This window comes from Martes martes (assembly GCF_963455335.1).
Source record: "Martes martes genome assembly, chromosome: 2".
Lineage (NCBI taxonomy): Eukaryota > Metazoa > Chordata > Mammalia > Carnivora > Mustelidae > Martes > Martes martes.
Genome location: NC_137889.1, coordinates 59,568,493 through 59,584,481, shown reverse-complemented (window position 1 = coordinate 59,584,481; position 15,989 = coordinate 59,568,493). Strand labels below are relative to the sequence as shown.

The 15,989-nt window shown below is 47.0% G+C and overlaps 1 protein-coding gene across 1 annotated transcript in view; it reads left to right on the top strand.

Moving 5' to 3' along the window:
• Positions 1-15,989, top strand: part of EPHX2 (epoxide hydrolase 2) — a 72,841-nt gene that overhangs the window by 38,919 nt on the left and 17,933 nt on the right. Inside the window, exons 10-12 of the mRNA XM_080796650.1 lie at positions 2,454-2,480; positions 4,971-5,056; positions 8,712-8,823. Coding sequence (XP_080652776.1) covers positions 2,454-2,480; positions 4,971-5,056; positions 8,712-8,823 — 225 coding nt within the window. The remainder of the gene's footprint in view (positions 1-2,453; positions 2,481-4,970; positions 5,057-8,711; positions 8,824-15,989) is intronic.

Sequence of the window (15,989 nt, the reverse complement as noted above, 5' to 3'; positions counted from 1 at the left end):
TTACCATCCTAAGAAAGGATTTCACAGCATTTGGGTATAAAAGTCTTACCGTAAGTTAAGATGGCATTTCAAAATGATAGCCAACATCTACTGTCTATCAGTTACTGTTCTAAGCCATTGGATGGAAGAGGAAACTGAGTCATGAGGAGGTAAAGTAATTGCCTGAGGTCAACAGCTAGTAGAGCCAGGTCTGAATCCTGAAAGAGCTCCCATGTCCCTCCTCATGGCCACTCCACCATCTTGCCTTTCCGTCCTGAGAATTGCAAAAATCACCTTATTTTGGTAGAGACGTTGTTGGCCAGAGTCTGGGGAGTGTGTGGCTTGGCGGCTGTGATGGCGCTCCCATTCTAAGTGAAGCATGAGCACCATCGGGGAGGGGCCCTCATCTCAGAGCTTGTCACGGCTGAGGTGAGGAGACTGGTAGCCAAGCCTCCATCAGCCAGGGGACAAAAGCCAAGACTGGAGGGGCCAAGGGGAAGGAACAGTGTCTTGGTTGGCCATAAAACTGGCGATGCTGGGGATGCCTGGGTGTCTCAGTTGGTTGGGCGCCTTCAGCTCCAGTTGTGATCCCAGGAGTCCTGGGATTGAGCCCCACATTGGGCTCCCTGCTCCACGGGGAGCCTGCTTCTCCCTTTCCCTCTGCCCCCTCCTACCACCCTTCATACTCTTTCTCATTCTCTCTGTGAAATAAATAATTTTTTTTTAAAAATCTAAAAAAAACCCTAGCGATGCTGCTAATTATGCTAAATTTACAAAAAGTCTCCGTGTAGGAGTCATAGCTCTGTTGGGCTGCCCCCCAACCAGGCTCACATGCAGGCTTTGGCGCCTTACAAAAGGAGCCTTGATAAAACCTAACTTTCCAGTTAGGGTTGTCCTTCCTTCCTTAGTTTCCAAGTCCTTACCTCTTCTGCTCTGCCACTTCTGATCTTGCTCATACCTCCCCTGAAATCCTGCCAAGATCTCACCAGCAACCCTGTGGGGGGGCCTCTCCCCACCCCCCTAACATTCCTTCACTGGACCCCTGCTTGTTTCTGTCGAAATCGGTTCTTAAGACGGGTAGATCAGGTCACTTCAGGTCACTCGACATAACTTCCCTCCTGAAGAAGGTCCTTATACTAAGACAAGCAAGATAAAACTGTGATGCTCCCGTCCTCCAGCTCTACCCTTGAAAGTGATTGCTATGTCCACTACTCGGTAGGTATTCACCCAAAAGAATGAAAAAAATATGTCCACCAAAAACCTGGACATGAATGTTCATTAAAAAGTGTAAACTGCCTCAGTGTTCCATCAGCTGATGAATGGATTAAAAACGTGTGGCATATCCATGCAGTGGAACATTATTCGCCATAAACAGGTGTGAAATCATGATGCATGCTTCAGCATGAATGAACCTCACAAACCTTATGCTAGGATAAGTCAGTCACAAAGGGCCACGTGTTGTATAATTGTATTGTTACGAAGTTTCCAGAAGAGGTCAGTCCATGGAGACAGAAATGAAATTAGTGGTTGCCCAGGGCTCAGGGGAATGAGGAACAGGAGTCCCTGTTAATGGGTATAGGGTTTCCTTTTGGCGTGATGAAATGTTCTCTAACTACATAGCAGTGATGACCTCACAGCTCTGACCACAGTAAAATCCGGTGAATGACACATTTTAAAAGGGTGAATTTTATGGTATGTGAATCATACCTCAGCGCTGTCATTTGAAAAATTAGCACAATATTTCCATGTAAAATTTTATTTAGAATACCCTATATATTTAAATTTTATTTAAAATACCCTATTTTATTTAAAATACCCTATATATACGCCTGGGTGGCTCAGTTGGTTAAGTGACTGCCTTCAGCTCAGATCATGATCCCGGAGTCCCGGGATTGAGTCCCACACCGGGCTCTGCTGCTCTCTCTGACCCTCCCCCTTCTCGTGCGCGCTCTCTCTCTCTCTCTCTCTCTCTCTCATTCTTTCTCTCTCAGATAAGTAAATAAAATCTTCTAAAAATTTTTCTAAAAAAATAAATTAAATACCCTGTATAATCTTTTTTTAAAAAAATAACCCGTATAATCTTGAAATGGAGGGTTATAGGAAACTGAATGAAGAACCGTAATAATACTTATCCTCAAGCATGCACAAAAACCCTTTTCTCAACTTCCCCCAAAGATACTGAACCCTCTTTTTTCTCAACCATAATTCCCTAATGTTGTGTGCCAGTCTATCATACAACTGTTACTTATTTTAGAATAGGTACCTTTAAGGAATCATGAACCTATTCTCTGTATGTCTCTAGTCTTAGGATTCCAACTTAGGGGTGTTGGAATGCAGGGCAGAGGTTAGGGCTTCCACATGTGAGCTTGGGGAAGACATAGTGCAGCCCCTAACAAAGAAGACACAGGAATCTGCCTCGGGAAGCAGCTGAGGTGGGTGCGAACAATTTCTGATTGGTCTGTTTTCTTTCTTAGGAGATGGTAACCTTCCTGGATAAGTTGGTGAGTAATTATTTTGAACTGATCTCTGGAGACTTCTGTTTGGGTGGGCAGTTCAGGATGCAGCCTTTGAAGGTGTCCACTGGTAGAACCCCCAAGGAGAGTGGCGAGGGCAGGAACAAGGACACTCTGGGGCAGTGGGAGGCAGGGTCGTTGGTCAAGAGGAATTACAAGCACAGAGGTGGCAAAGTGAAAGTGTGTGGAGAAGAGTGTAGTGCCAAGTTTGTTGTGTTGGTTTGTTTCATGGAAAGCATTTTCCAGGGAACAGGATACCTCTTGTCGGCTTTGAGTCAGGGTAAAGAGCTTTGCTTGTGCCCAGAGTTTGGAAACTACCCTATATCCTATAGACTAATATGTCCCAACTTTTAAAGATTGATACCCCTTTAGAAATACCTCAGATCAAATGCCTTCAGGTAACCTTGTTTGGAATGACAGTAGCAGACACAAAAGCAGGTCAGCTATGGTGATAGGAGACTGTACTTTTGCTTTTTTACTTACAGGAGATGGAGATTGCAGTGAAGTAGTCCACTTCTCCCACCCTGAGTTAGGTCATGGTGCCGGGGTGAGGACACAGCAACCTGGACTGAGGGGGAGAAGGGTTAAGTCAGATGGTGACAGTGGAGGGACAGCTGAGAGAGAACTGAAAACAGTGATATGGCACCTGTTCATTGGATGTGAGGGTCAGGAGGAGAATTGCAGATGACTAAGGGCTTCCATTCAGCGACTGGGCATGGGGGCAGACACTGTAGGAAATGAGCCAAAGATGTCACGGTCCCTGCCCTCTCCAGATTTTCAGTCCCACAGAATTGGCTTTGGACCGTTTGAAATGCTAGGGACATCTAGGAGGACATGGCCCGGTGTGACCACCCCAGTTCTGACTCTAGAGTGACCTCCCGTCTAGAAGATTTCCAGCTGGCTGAGATAGTCTCTGACTCTCTTGCAAGAGAGCCACTGGGGTTGCTGGCAGGCTGGGGTAGGTGTTGCTCCATGGCCCAGGCACTCCTGGGATGCAGGGGGAGGAAGCCGAGCCCATGACCGGTGAGGTGGCGGTCCTCCACCTGGAGGTGGTGGCTGAAGCCATGGGAGTAGATGACAGGAATTAGGGCTGCTGAGCCATGAAGTGCTCCCATGTGACAGGAGAGGAAGGAGTGGACTCACTGAAGGGAGAAAAGAGCCTAGAAAGAATACTGTCACAGAAGCCCAGGGAAGAACATTTCAAAGGAAATGTCTGATGCCGCAGGATGGTTAGAAGAGTGAGAGCTGGGACGCTTGGGTGGCTCAGTTGGTTAAGCGGCTGCCTTCGGCTCAGGTCATGATCCCAGCGTCCTGGGATCGAGTCCCACATCGGGCTCCTTGCTCAGCAGGGAGCCTGCTTCTCCCTCTGCCTCTGCCTGCCACTCCGCCTGTGCTCACTCTCTCTGACAAATAAATAAATAAAATCTAAAAAAAAAAAAAGAAGAGTGAGAGCTGAGTGGGGCGGCGGGGGGGGGCGGCTATTCTAAGTGATGAATAGCCTTTACAAGGAAGTTTCAGTGGACTCAGGTCACAGGGACAAAACCAGGCTGCAGGGACTTAGGAAGATCGCCAGGGAGGCCGCTCGAGTAGATCATTGTGAGAAGCTGGGCACGGAGAAGGCAGAAACATGGCAGGGAGCTGAGCCAGGGAGCCACTTTTCACAGTTGTGTGGCGAGACTGGCAAGGCCCTGAAAGGCTCTGACGTGGCTGAATGTGGTCAGCAGAGTGGAGTGGTGGTCCGGAGAGCCTGATTTTAAGTTAGAGAGGCCTGGGTTTGAATGACCATCCACGTGGCTTCGGGTAAGTCACCTCTTTCCCTAGTGGTAAGCTAGCCTGCGAGCTTCTTTCCCTAGTGGTGAAGTGTGTGTGAGAAGGTTGTGGAGGAATTCCAGACAAGAGGTGTAGGCACTCAGCCCAGTGCCTTGGACATAGTAGGGCCTCTACAAAAGGGAGCTGTTGTCATTCATTGTTGGCAGCAGCATTAAAAAGGAGGCTGCAGGTAGAGAGGGAGGGGTTAAAGATGCCTTGGAGGTGTCAGTGGTTAGTTAAGGGAGGGAAGATCCCAAAAGAGTGGGATCACTCTTTTTAATCACTCAATAAAAGACGGACACGGTACACAAGTAGGTGAATCATACCAACTTTAATACAAAATGTAGAAAAAGAGGTGAAATGAATTTCGATTTGAGGGAAGGTAGAGAAGAAGAGGGAATTTGGAGTCTGTGGCCTTAGGCTTCTGAGAAAATAGAAAAGATCAATCATCTGTAGAGAGTCTCCGTGGGGCCGGTATGTGTGGGAAGGGAGGCTTGAAGAGGGTGGACATTGTACTGTAGGTTGATGGAGGGGGAGGAGTCCTACGAAGTGAACAAAAGGTTTGGCGACTGAGAGTTTGGGCCTACAGGGAGCACAAGGCCTCAGGGCTCTCAAAACCCCATCCTGGAAGCCTGCCCACGTTCATCTCCTGTCTCTGTCCTTCTCTAGGGCATCCCTCAAGCGGTGTTCATTGGCCATGACTGGGGAGGCATGCTGGTGTGGAACATGGCTCTCTTCTACCCTGAGAGAGTGAGGTAATTAGTCCTCAGGGACCAAGAATTTGGATTTGAATTCCTATTAGTATTCTTCCTCAGGTCTTGAACTCCAGTAAACTTCTTGAAAACATATAGGTTATCTGGGAAGGCAATAAACACGTAGCTTCTCAGTGCCTGGTGACCTGTTAATAAGGAGGGCTTAAGGAGCTAATGTCTTAGGAAGCAAGGCCTGTCCCAGGTACTGGTATTGGGACAGCTAACTCAGGGCCTGGGTCGCCAGTGGGAATGCAGGAGCATGGTGGTAGACTTCCGGGGGAGTGGGTGAGGCAGCAAGGGTGGTGGGGTCATAGAATGGAGTACCAGAAGAAACTTCGGTCCTGGGCTGGGAGTCAGGAAACATGGCTTTCAATTTTGCCCTGAACTGGCTTTGTGACGCATCACTTCATTCATTAGGCCTCGGTTTCCTCAACCACAGAGTGGTAATGGTAACTCCTTTCAACTGTATGGCCTGCAAAATGCCATGTCGGGTTAGGATGGCATTTCATGACCACCATGACATCATTCCTAATCATTCTTAGCATGGCATCAGGGCTCTAGCAGCAGCTTTCGGACCCAGAGAGGCAGGTGGTCTTCCTGGCTGGCAACCGTGGTGGAAGCCTGCATCACCTCACATTTCAGCCTGGGATCTTAGCAAATTAAATAAACTCCATGCTTCCCAGCCACCAAACTAATCCAGTCACTTTTTACTTGGTGGCATTTATAAGAGCAGAAACACTGGGGATCTTGGTTCAGCCCAGCATCAGCTCAAATGGCAGGATAATATCAGAGCCCAAAAAGACTCAGATACCTCCCAAAATATTTAAAAGTTTTTTTTTAAGATTTTATTTATTTATTTGACAGACAGAGATCACAAGTAGGCAGAGAGGCAGGCAGAGAGAGAGGAAAGGAAGTAGGCTCCCTGCTGAGCAGAGAGCCTGATGCGGGGCTCGGTCCCAGGACCCTGGGACCATGACCTGAGCCAAAAGCAGAGGCTTTAACCCACTGAGCCACCCAGGCATCCCTAAAAGTTTTTATCAAAAAGTTGTTGCACTCTTACGTGTCTGAGCTCTTTAGCTTCTCTCTCTGTCCTCTTTTTCATTCAGAGTTGACAGCTCTGCTCTTAGGAATTAGGTCACTAGAAGGTTACTGTACAGACTGTATTAGATGCTTCTTGAAGGAGCAAAGGGAAGTAGAGCAACACGCTTATGATCTCTACTTTGAAGGAAGTGAAACACCATCTTGGTGTTTTATGAAACCTAGTCTCTGTCTCTCGCATGAGAATTTGAGAATATTTAACATGAGCCCAGTGAAGTTGTACCCAGAGTAACATTAGGTCTGAGACATGCAAGTGTGGTGTGCATTCCTGTTCCTCTTCTCATTGTTCTGTTTCCATCCCTTCTGCCATTGGTTTGGTAGTAGTTGCTCCTTCTCCATCTGCGCTCATCAAAACGACCCTGTTACTGCCTTCCTGTGGGGCAGCAGGAAGCCAAGGCTCTCTTCCGGGGCTGTCTGTGGCGGGACACAACATCACTTGCCTGGGCAAAGCTGATTCTAAGAATATGGTTGACATTGATCTTCACCTTTCTGGCCAGAAAATGAATGAAAGGGGGAAAAAAGCCCACCTTTAATGTGGACTATTTCTTTAAATCCTTGGTTTTGGCATTCTACTGAGATTAACTGCAGGGACCTATTTAATGTAAGGGTCTACTCACGTGTTTGACCAGGAATACCTTTTTTATATCCTTTCTTTGACAGTCATCTAGAGATTCTGTTTCCAAAAAGAGGCTGTGGTTTAGCGTTTTCCAATCTTAATGCTGTTGGCAGCAGCATTTATATGCTAACATCTCTATATGCTAACATGTGGTGATGATAATTTTCTTATACATGGAATAAACTGTATGTCAAGGCAATCGAAAAGAAAACTTTAGTCTGCTCAGAATATTTAGAAAAAGCTAGGATTTCTTGAGTTGTGATTTAAGTAATGCTTAAAATAGGTTCACTCTGGTAACATGAGAAGCCTTTAGGTGTTGGTATAACTTACTTTATAGCCTAATTTGCACTGTCTAATGGTGGCTATTGAACATTTGAAATGTGGTTGGTTCAAACTGAGATGACTATAAGTGGGAAATACCTTCCAGATTTCAAAGAGTTAATACCAAAAAAAGTGAAATATCTTATTAATACTTGTTGAATTGATTACTTGTTCAAATTATTAATATTTTAGAAATATGTCAAATATTAAATTATTCAAGTAACATTAGACTTTAATATTAATTAACATGTAATTGATATTAAATACTCTTTTAGATTTCATCTCACATGTTTCTTTTTACGTGTTTTAATTGGCTAATGGAAAATTTAAGTGATACGTGTGGCTCACATTATGCTTCTGTCGATTGGCACTGGTTAAATCTCAGCACTTCTTTCCCTATGATTTCATTTGTCCTTTGTTATCCCATTCCTCCTAGTTTATGTCTCCCCCAGATATTCTCTTCTCTCTATAGTTATCTCTTGGGAAGGAGTTTTGCTAGGATCAGAGTGGGCATGGGATCCCATACTGATGAGCAAGGCTAACCATGGTCTTAGCTGACTTCTGTCAGCCCTGCCCCCTTTCAGATATACCCTTCTCTCATTTTCCTCTCACTGCCATCCTGTTGCTCTTGGGTGACTAATGCAGCGGTGTGCTGGCCCTCTCCCTGCTTCTGGTGTCCCTCTCTGCCTCCATGTCATGTATCACTGCTTGATACATCACTTCCTGACTGCAGCTTCAGTCTGCTTCTCCCTTCTTCTCAGAAGCCCTCACGGTTTTCTTGGTTGTCTGGTAGCATCTAATCCAGACTCAGGGCCCTTCATGTCCAGGCTCCCACTTGCCTCACTGGCTTTATTTCACAAGATGCCCCATTAAACACTTGACCTCTGGCCACATAGATTCTTTGTGCAAACCTAACTGCAAGCTTTGCCCCCTGCTAGAATTTGCTTGTACTACCCCATGATGTTTCCCTTATAGTATCATTTCCCCTTCGCTCTACTCTTCCACCCCTAAAAGCCAAGTTCAGATGGCCAAATTCCACCCCTAAAAGCCAAGTTCTCTCTTTTCCATGAGATCTTGATACCCAAATCTACAAAGTCTTGGTCTCCTTGAACTTCCATGGTGCTTAGGCTATTCTGAATGGCTCATATCACAGTCTGTCTTGTAATATAGCCACGGGCATATTTGTGTAGCTTTTTAAAATTATAATAAGCTCTTCAAGTATTGATTTCTTTATCATCAAGTATTGATAATATTGATAAGATATCAAGTATTGATATCTTCTCTCCCCTAGAATATAGCATGGAATTAACTCAACACAGAGTTAAGTGAGGGAAGGAAGGAAGGAAGGAGTGAATGCATTTTTAGAAACTATAATCTAATGAAGGTTGATACACTGCACATAATGTATATGTTTGTGTCTATGTGTCTTTGTCTCAGACAAGAAGGTGAGAAATGCTGCAGTTTATCGTGAAAAAACCACTGGGCTAGGAGTCAAGAAATCAGAGTGTTGACCCCCTTCTCGCACACGGCTTGTGCACATCCCCTTCCTACTCTGAGCTTCCTTTATGATTCTTACAGACTGTCTTCTTACAGGGTCTGTGTCTTGGTGTCTTTTTTCCACAGGGCAGTGGCCAGTTTGAATACTCCCTTCATACCGGCAAATCCCAATGTGTCCCCAATGGAGAGAATCAAAGCCAATCCTGTTTTTGATTACCAGCTCTACTTCCAAGAACCAGTAAGTTTGGGACCCTGAGCACAACGATCCCAGCAAGGTCTTTGTTCTTCTTTCCCCTTTGTCTTTCCTTCTCCCTATTGGCTTGATTTTCTCCATGCCCTTTAATTTTCCATGGCATTAGTCAGAGATCTTACACATGGGCTCAGGTGAAAGGCACTCCATAGCTCAGCCGGTCCTTCCCAGGTGACTAAACGTTTCTGTGTGTGCATATTTGGGGTGGCAAGGGGAAGGGAGTGGGGGTGATGGTGTGGTGCCTTCTCCTGTTTCTCCGAAATTGTGGAGTGGGAGGCTGAGTGCTGGTTTGGAGCTGTCCTCCCTCAGTTCTGTGGCTGAGAGGCTGGTGAAGCCCACCTCTGGTTGGGGACAGCTCCTGGGACTCTTGCTGGAGACCTGGTCCCTCACTTGCTGAGGAGTGTGGTTTGTGATTACAGGAGCACCAGAGCCTAAATGCCCTACTCCAGGCCCCATGTGTGCTTTGAGATATGTGGGAGGTTTCTGGCTATCACCTCATGTGACACAAAGCCCAAGGTGCCCTTCAAAGATTCCCCCTGGACCTTGGGTTGACACCGTGATGGGGTGTCATTGTCACCTTCAGGGCGATTTGCTGAGAGCAGCACTGGGGTAAGCACCATCTGGCCTCATTGGGGGAGGACACCTGCCACTCATCCACTTGTGGACTCTGGACCCTAATGTCCAGCTACATCTGCGTAATTCCAGAAAGAATAAGAGATGCTTCCTTCACAGGCCTAAGAGAGAAGGATGAATTGAGTTAATAAAGAACACAAGAGCATCCCCCCACTTCTCTCACCCAGACCGTGCCCTTGCTGCTCACAGGAGGTACCATCCCCAGCGAGGGCCAGAACCATCCCAGTTATAATTTAAGAAGTAACTGTTCTCTAAGAATGATTTCATGGGCGCCTGGGTGGCTCAGTTGGTTGTCTGACTCATGATTTTGGCTCAGGTCATGATCTTAGGGTTGTGAGATTGAGCCCCAGGTCAGGATCCATGCTCAGAGTGGAGTCTCCTTGACGTTCTGCCTCTTCCTCTGCGCCTCCCCCACTCTCTCAGATAAATAAATCTCTGGGTGCCTGGGCGGCTTAGTCGGTTAAGTGTCTGCCTTCAGCTCAGGTCATGATCCCAGGGTCCCTGCTCAGCAGGGAGTCTGTTCCCTCTTCCCCTCCCCCCACCTGGCTCCTGCTCTCTCTCCCCATTTCTGTCTCTCAAAAATAAATAAATAAATAAAAATTAGAGTTAAAGAAGTAAATCTTTAAAAAAAAACAAACAGCACACACATACACACAAAGAACAATTTTAATTGATAAGACGGTGCCTTCGAAGAGAAACATTTTTTTTAAAGATCTCATTTATTTATTTATTTAAGAGAGATAGAGAGATTGCCAGGGGAGGGGTAGAGGGAGAGGGACAAGCAGACTCCATGCTGAGCACAGAGCCCGACACAGGGCTGGATCCCACTACCCTGAGATTGTGACCTGAGCCATAACCAAGAGTTGGATGCATAACTGACTGAGTCACGCAGGCGCCCCTGGAAGAGGAACTTTTTGATGCAGCAAGACTCATTCAGTAAGACACCAGAAGCCCCCAGCAGCGTCATGTACCGTGTAACACATCCTTCCCTGAGGCCAGCCCCTACTGTGCCCAGAGTGTGGGAAGTGGTGAGCTCCCTCTGGCTTGAACTGAATCACATGTCTTTAATTAGTTCGAAGTCATCTTGAACTTGAAGGGTGGATTAGATGGTGTGTTAGTCACCTGGGGCTGCTGTAACAAAGTACCATAGACTGGTGGGCATAAACAATAGAATTTATTATCTCATAGTTCTGGAAGCCAGAAGTCCAAGATCCAAGTGGCTGCATAGTTAGTTTCTTCTAAAGTCTCTCTCCTTGGCTTATAGATGGCCCCCCTCTTGGTGTGTCCTCCCAAGGCATTTTGTCTGTGTCTGTATGTTCTGTGCTCAAATTTCCTCTTCTTACAAGGACACCGGTCCTAGTGGACGAGGGCCCAAAGACCTCATATTAATTACCTCTCTAAAGACCTCATCTCCAAATATCTTTCCATTCTGAGGTCCTAGGGGTTAGGACTTCTTAGGAATTGGGAGGACACGCGGTTCAGCCTATAACAGATGGGTAAGGGGAAAAGGAACATTGGCCCTGGTGAGAGAAACGGGAGGATGGGGACAGAACAGTGAGGGGAAAGGGTGGGGACTATGAGAAATGCCCTCTTTGGAAGGCTAGGACAAGCAAGAAAGGAAGGAGGTAAGTGTCCCTGTGGCTTGAACACTAAGCTCTGGGCCTGCAGTTGATGTCAAAAGTAGTAGAGTAGAATCCTTGTAAGTTCATTGCCTGGTCAAAGATGGCCCTGTGAAAATTCTTCCAGCTGGACTGGAAGTCAGAATCCCAATGTCAGGTGTGACGTACTGTCTGCCACCCTTTCCCACGTGCTTGCTTCACCCCTGTGGGTCTCACACTGGAGAAGCCTCTGGTGGTGGGGAGAGAAACAAAGTCTTGGTGCCAACTGTCTTGGTGATAGCTGCCTTGGCCTTTGGGAGCTGGGAAGGGAATAGGGCCCCACCCCAAACTGGGAAGCTGGTGTCTGGATTCCTTTTACCTCTTATTTGGCCTTTTCTCAATCTCTGGCTCTGCTTGGCCCCCACCCACCAAAAGCCCAAACCCCACTACCACCCTCTGCCTAGAGTACGCCCTTCGAGAGGAATCCCCCCATAGACACTTCCATCACCAGCACCCCATGCTTCATAGTGACTTGTCACCCTCTTCCCTCTGTGCTCACCCAGCCCCCATGCCCCAGGTATGAGCAACAGGCCCTCCATGCTCAGGCCTCAGCTGCCAGGCTGCACTGTGTGGGGGATGCGGAGGGCAAGGGAGGGCTCACGCTTTCACACCTGCTCCTTTCTCTTCCACCTTTTTTCATTTTTCTTCTCATCCTTCCTCATCCCTTTGGAGTCAACATTCATAAGAGGATTCTTGTCTACTACAGAACAGAGGTGCCCCCGATGGGACTGAGGGGTTGAGCATGACAGTGTCAGAAATACCAAGAAAAGACTCAGTATCCATGAATTCATCTGGCAGATGCTTCTGCTCTTGCGGTGTTTGCCAGTGTCAGAGCTGAGGAGCAACTTTGAAACAGTTCTTGGAGAAGCAGGCAGGTAATATGTCCCTGGAGAGTCAGGCAGCCACCCAGGACCTTCGTGAAGGCTTACTCTGGGAGCTGGTAAGAAAACACAGAGGAGAGACGTTTGAACTAGCCCTCGAAAGACGGATAGGATCCGTGTGGGTGGCTAGGGGAGGGAAGGGCATTCCAGCCTGAGGGGACAAAGGGCTGAAAAAGCAGACAGAACTTGCTTTAATGCAGGCAAGTTATTTATCTTCCAGAAATACCATGGGACATAAGAGAGCTCCTAACAAAATACTCAGTGATCCGTACGGTGGGTTTCAGAAGGTCCGGAACATCATGAAATTGCCTGCATGATGCACTGTGTGCATGCATTTTCCCAGGGCAGGAATTCCTTCATTTCCTTCAGAACCGTTAAGTGTTCAGTACAAGCTAGGAGCAGCTGGAGCCGAAGGGCAGGACCTCAAAGAGCTTTAGTTAATGTGGGTTGTGTCTCTTGGTCTCTACCATACTGAAAATTTTAAATGTTATTTCACTTAAAAAATAATAATGTGCCCAAGTTGATGTAAATAACACATTTTTAAAAAAATAATATCTTCCTTTAAAATTTAGTGAGGGGGGAGCACCTGGGTGGCTCAGTCGGTTAAGTGTCCGGCTCAGGTCGTGAGATCAGGGTCGTGAGATCAAGCCCCATGTCGGGCTCTGCGCTAAGCATGGACCCTACTTGAGATTTTCTTTCTCCCTCTCCCCTTCTCCCAGGCATATTCTCTCTCTCCCCCCCCCAATAAATAAGTAAATAAATATGAAATGAAATGAAATAGGAAAATAAAATAAAATAAAATAAAAGCCACGGGCTCAAAATGGCATCACTCAGGTGAAGGCCCCAAGTCAGTAAACCAACACTCAGTGCCCAACCTGAGTGCAGTTTCAGCCCCCCACAAACGTAACCTGTAAGCGGTCAACATGGGGATTTCCTGGTCAGCACGTGGAGATCACTGAGGGGCCCCCTCTGTTCCTCCTAAGGGCCACCTTGCCTAGAACAAGGGTTTCTCTGCCAGTCATTCCCTCCTTAGCACTCTGCCTTTAAAAACCTTGCCTTTTCTGTAGCCCTCTGAGCGCCCTCTACTGACCAGACGGGGTGCTGTCCGACTCATGAACCGATTAATAAAACCAAATAGATGTTCAAAACACACTTGGTTGAACTTTCGTTATATAATATATAACGAAATATATAAAAATATATATATATATAAATATATATTTATATAAATATAAATTTCGTTATATAACGAAATATAAATTTTACATGTGTGTTGTTATATAACAACACACATGTAAAATTTATCATCTGAACCGTTTCTGAGAGTACAGTTCAGCAGCATTAAGTGTTATGCCCCAATAACGGGTCCGTGATTAAAGGAGCGAGACTGATACAAAGCGAAGGTCAAGCAAAGCTTTATTTCGCGCCAAGCATCAAGAATCTAACCGAACATTCGGGGCCGCACCTCTTACAAGAGAGGGCGACCCTTCTCTGTTTCACAGTCTAGCTTTTAAGGGCAAAGGCCATGCGGTTGGGCCTGGCCACGCACAGGTGACCAATTGAATTACAATTTACCCTAGTAGACATTTGAATCAGTCTATTACACCTTGATTAGGATTGGTGCCATGAGGGTTCCCAAAGGGCGGGGGCCCATATTCCTTGGTAGCTAGGGAGACAGTATGCAACCCCCCACTGATCAGATGTCTCCACCTGGCCTGACCCACCTTTGTATCTGGGCTTTGTTACCTGAAGCTGGTTTCTGGGACTTGTTTTTAAGTGAATCCCCTGGGGGAAGGGGAGCAGGGACAGTTTAAGGGTTAAACAACAAGGTTTTTGTTTAACCTCAATGAAAGCCTCTTGCTAAAATATATAAATATAAAATAGGTCCTTACATTAAGTACATTCGCTTTACTGTACAGCTGTCACCCCCATCCATCCCCAGAACGTTTTCATCATGTGGATCCCCAGCTGTGCCAAGTGAACAGGGACTCCCCCTTCCCTCTTCCCTCCAGCCCCAGGCATCCGGCGTGCCACTTGCCATCTCTGGGCCTGACCACACCAGGTACCTCCTCGAAGTGGAGTCACCCAGGATTTGTCTTTCTGGGTCTGGATTATTTCACTTCATACAACATTCTTATTGCTGTTCCATGTTGTAGCATGTGTCTGAACTTCCTTCCTTTTTAGGACTCAGTGATGTTCCATTGTACGTGTGGACCACATTTCTTTTATCCATTCATCCTTCCACGGACACTTGGGTTGTAGCTACTACTGTTTTGTTTTGTTTTTTAAGATTATTTATTTATTTATTTATTTGGCAAAGAGAGAGTGAGTGCAGGGGCGGGGGGGCAGCAGGTAGAGGGAGGAGGAGAAGCAGGCTCCCCACTGAGCAGGGAGCCCTGTGCAGGACTCTATCCCAGGACCCCAGGATCATGACCTGAGCTGCAGGCAGACGCTTAATGACTGAGCCACTCAGGCACCCTGCACCTATTACTTTTTGTGAGCATGGTAAGCCAAGTTCTGTTCACAAGTGCACTTTGGTGTCCTCCTGTCTTTCAGCTGAGCATACAGGGCCTCTGGGGGTTCACTCACTGGCCCAAGACCAGGTACTGATTGGGTTTGACCTAGCTTTGACTTCAAAGCCTGCATGCCTCCCCCTAAGCCAGCCAAACTGTGGGGGTGGGGGGGAGCTTGGACTTTGTGGTGTGTGCCCTGCTCATCCAAACAGCATGTGAAGGAGCAAACCCAAATAAGCTCAAAGGTGACCTCAGGGGAAAACTGCTTATTAGCTGCCCCCCTAGCAGGACGACTTTTTTTTTTTTGGTTTCAAAGGTTATTATAGTCATTGTAGAAAAATCAGTACCCCTATTGTTATGTTGTAGCTGCTCGGTTTAAAACCTGCTGGAAGGGTTGGGAGAATGGTTTTGTTCTTAAGAACAAAGCCTCTTGGTTGAGAAATGTTAAATATTCAAATGAGCGAAGGCTTGGTGGGGGATGTGGATTTGGGGCCAAGTCAGCTGCAGAGGCTGGTCTGGATGGGTGCAGAGATGGGTCTCAAGGGGAGGCCATTCATAGGGGTCCTGCCAGCACGTCTGCTTCCCACTCAGCAACAGGGCAAGTCCCTTCTGACCTCAGGCACTCAAAAGGGTGGTCTAGTTTGATGGTTTTCAAATAGTAACAACTTCAAACTGAAGCTGAATCCAGGCCAGGAAACACGGCATCAGGTGGAGAGCACGTGTTTCATTCAGGGCTGGGTGCTAGAACCCCCTCCCACCTCCCTCCTGCCTCCTGCCTCCCAAACTCATTCCCACCACTCCCCAGCCTGGAGGAGGCACCGTGAGCACACAAGGTCAGGGTGGATAGTGGACTGTGGCTGTCCCTCCCACCTCTCCTTCACATTTGCTGAGCCGGACAGGGTGTGGCTTAAGTAAACCCCTAGTTTAGATTCTGTTCCTCTAGCTCTTTGAACTTTGAGCCAATGTGTTCACTGTCTCGTCCTGCAAATTTGCCAAGTCTGGTGGAAACTAAAATTAAAAGGGTGTGTGTGTGTGTTCTAGGCAAAGAGATGACAGGCTTTGCATTTGTATAGTAGGAAAGAGGAGGAGGCAGCTCTGGGCTACAAAGACAAGTAGAATTGGCTGGGTAATTTGGTCTCGACAAGTTCCCTGTTTTAATTCTTAAGATTCTTCACGTCCTTGCTTAGCCTTGGGAGATTTCATAGCCTCTCCGCCCCAGAAATCAGAACTTGGTTAGTGCACGCCCTCCTCCAGCGGCCCACACCAGTCCCTTTTCACTCCTCCTCAGTAGTATGTGTGTATTGTTATTTCTTGGGAGAAGGGTGTGCGGCGTGCACCTGTGTGTGTGGCATGGGTGTCTGGAACTGTACAGCAAGCTATAGGCTGTATATACCAGGGCAAGCCAGAGCCCACTTTTAAGTATTTAACCAGCGGAGAAAGGAGGTAACAGAGAGAATGTGGCCAAAGGA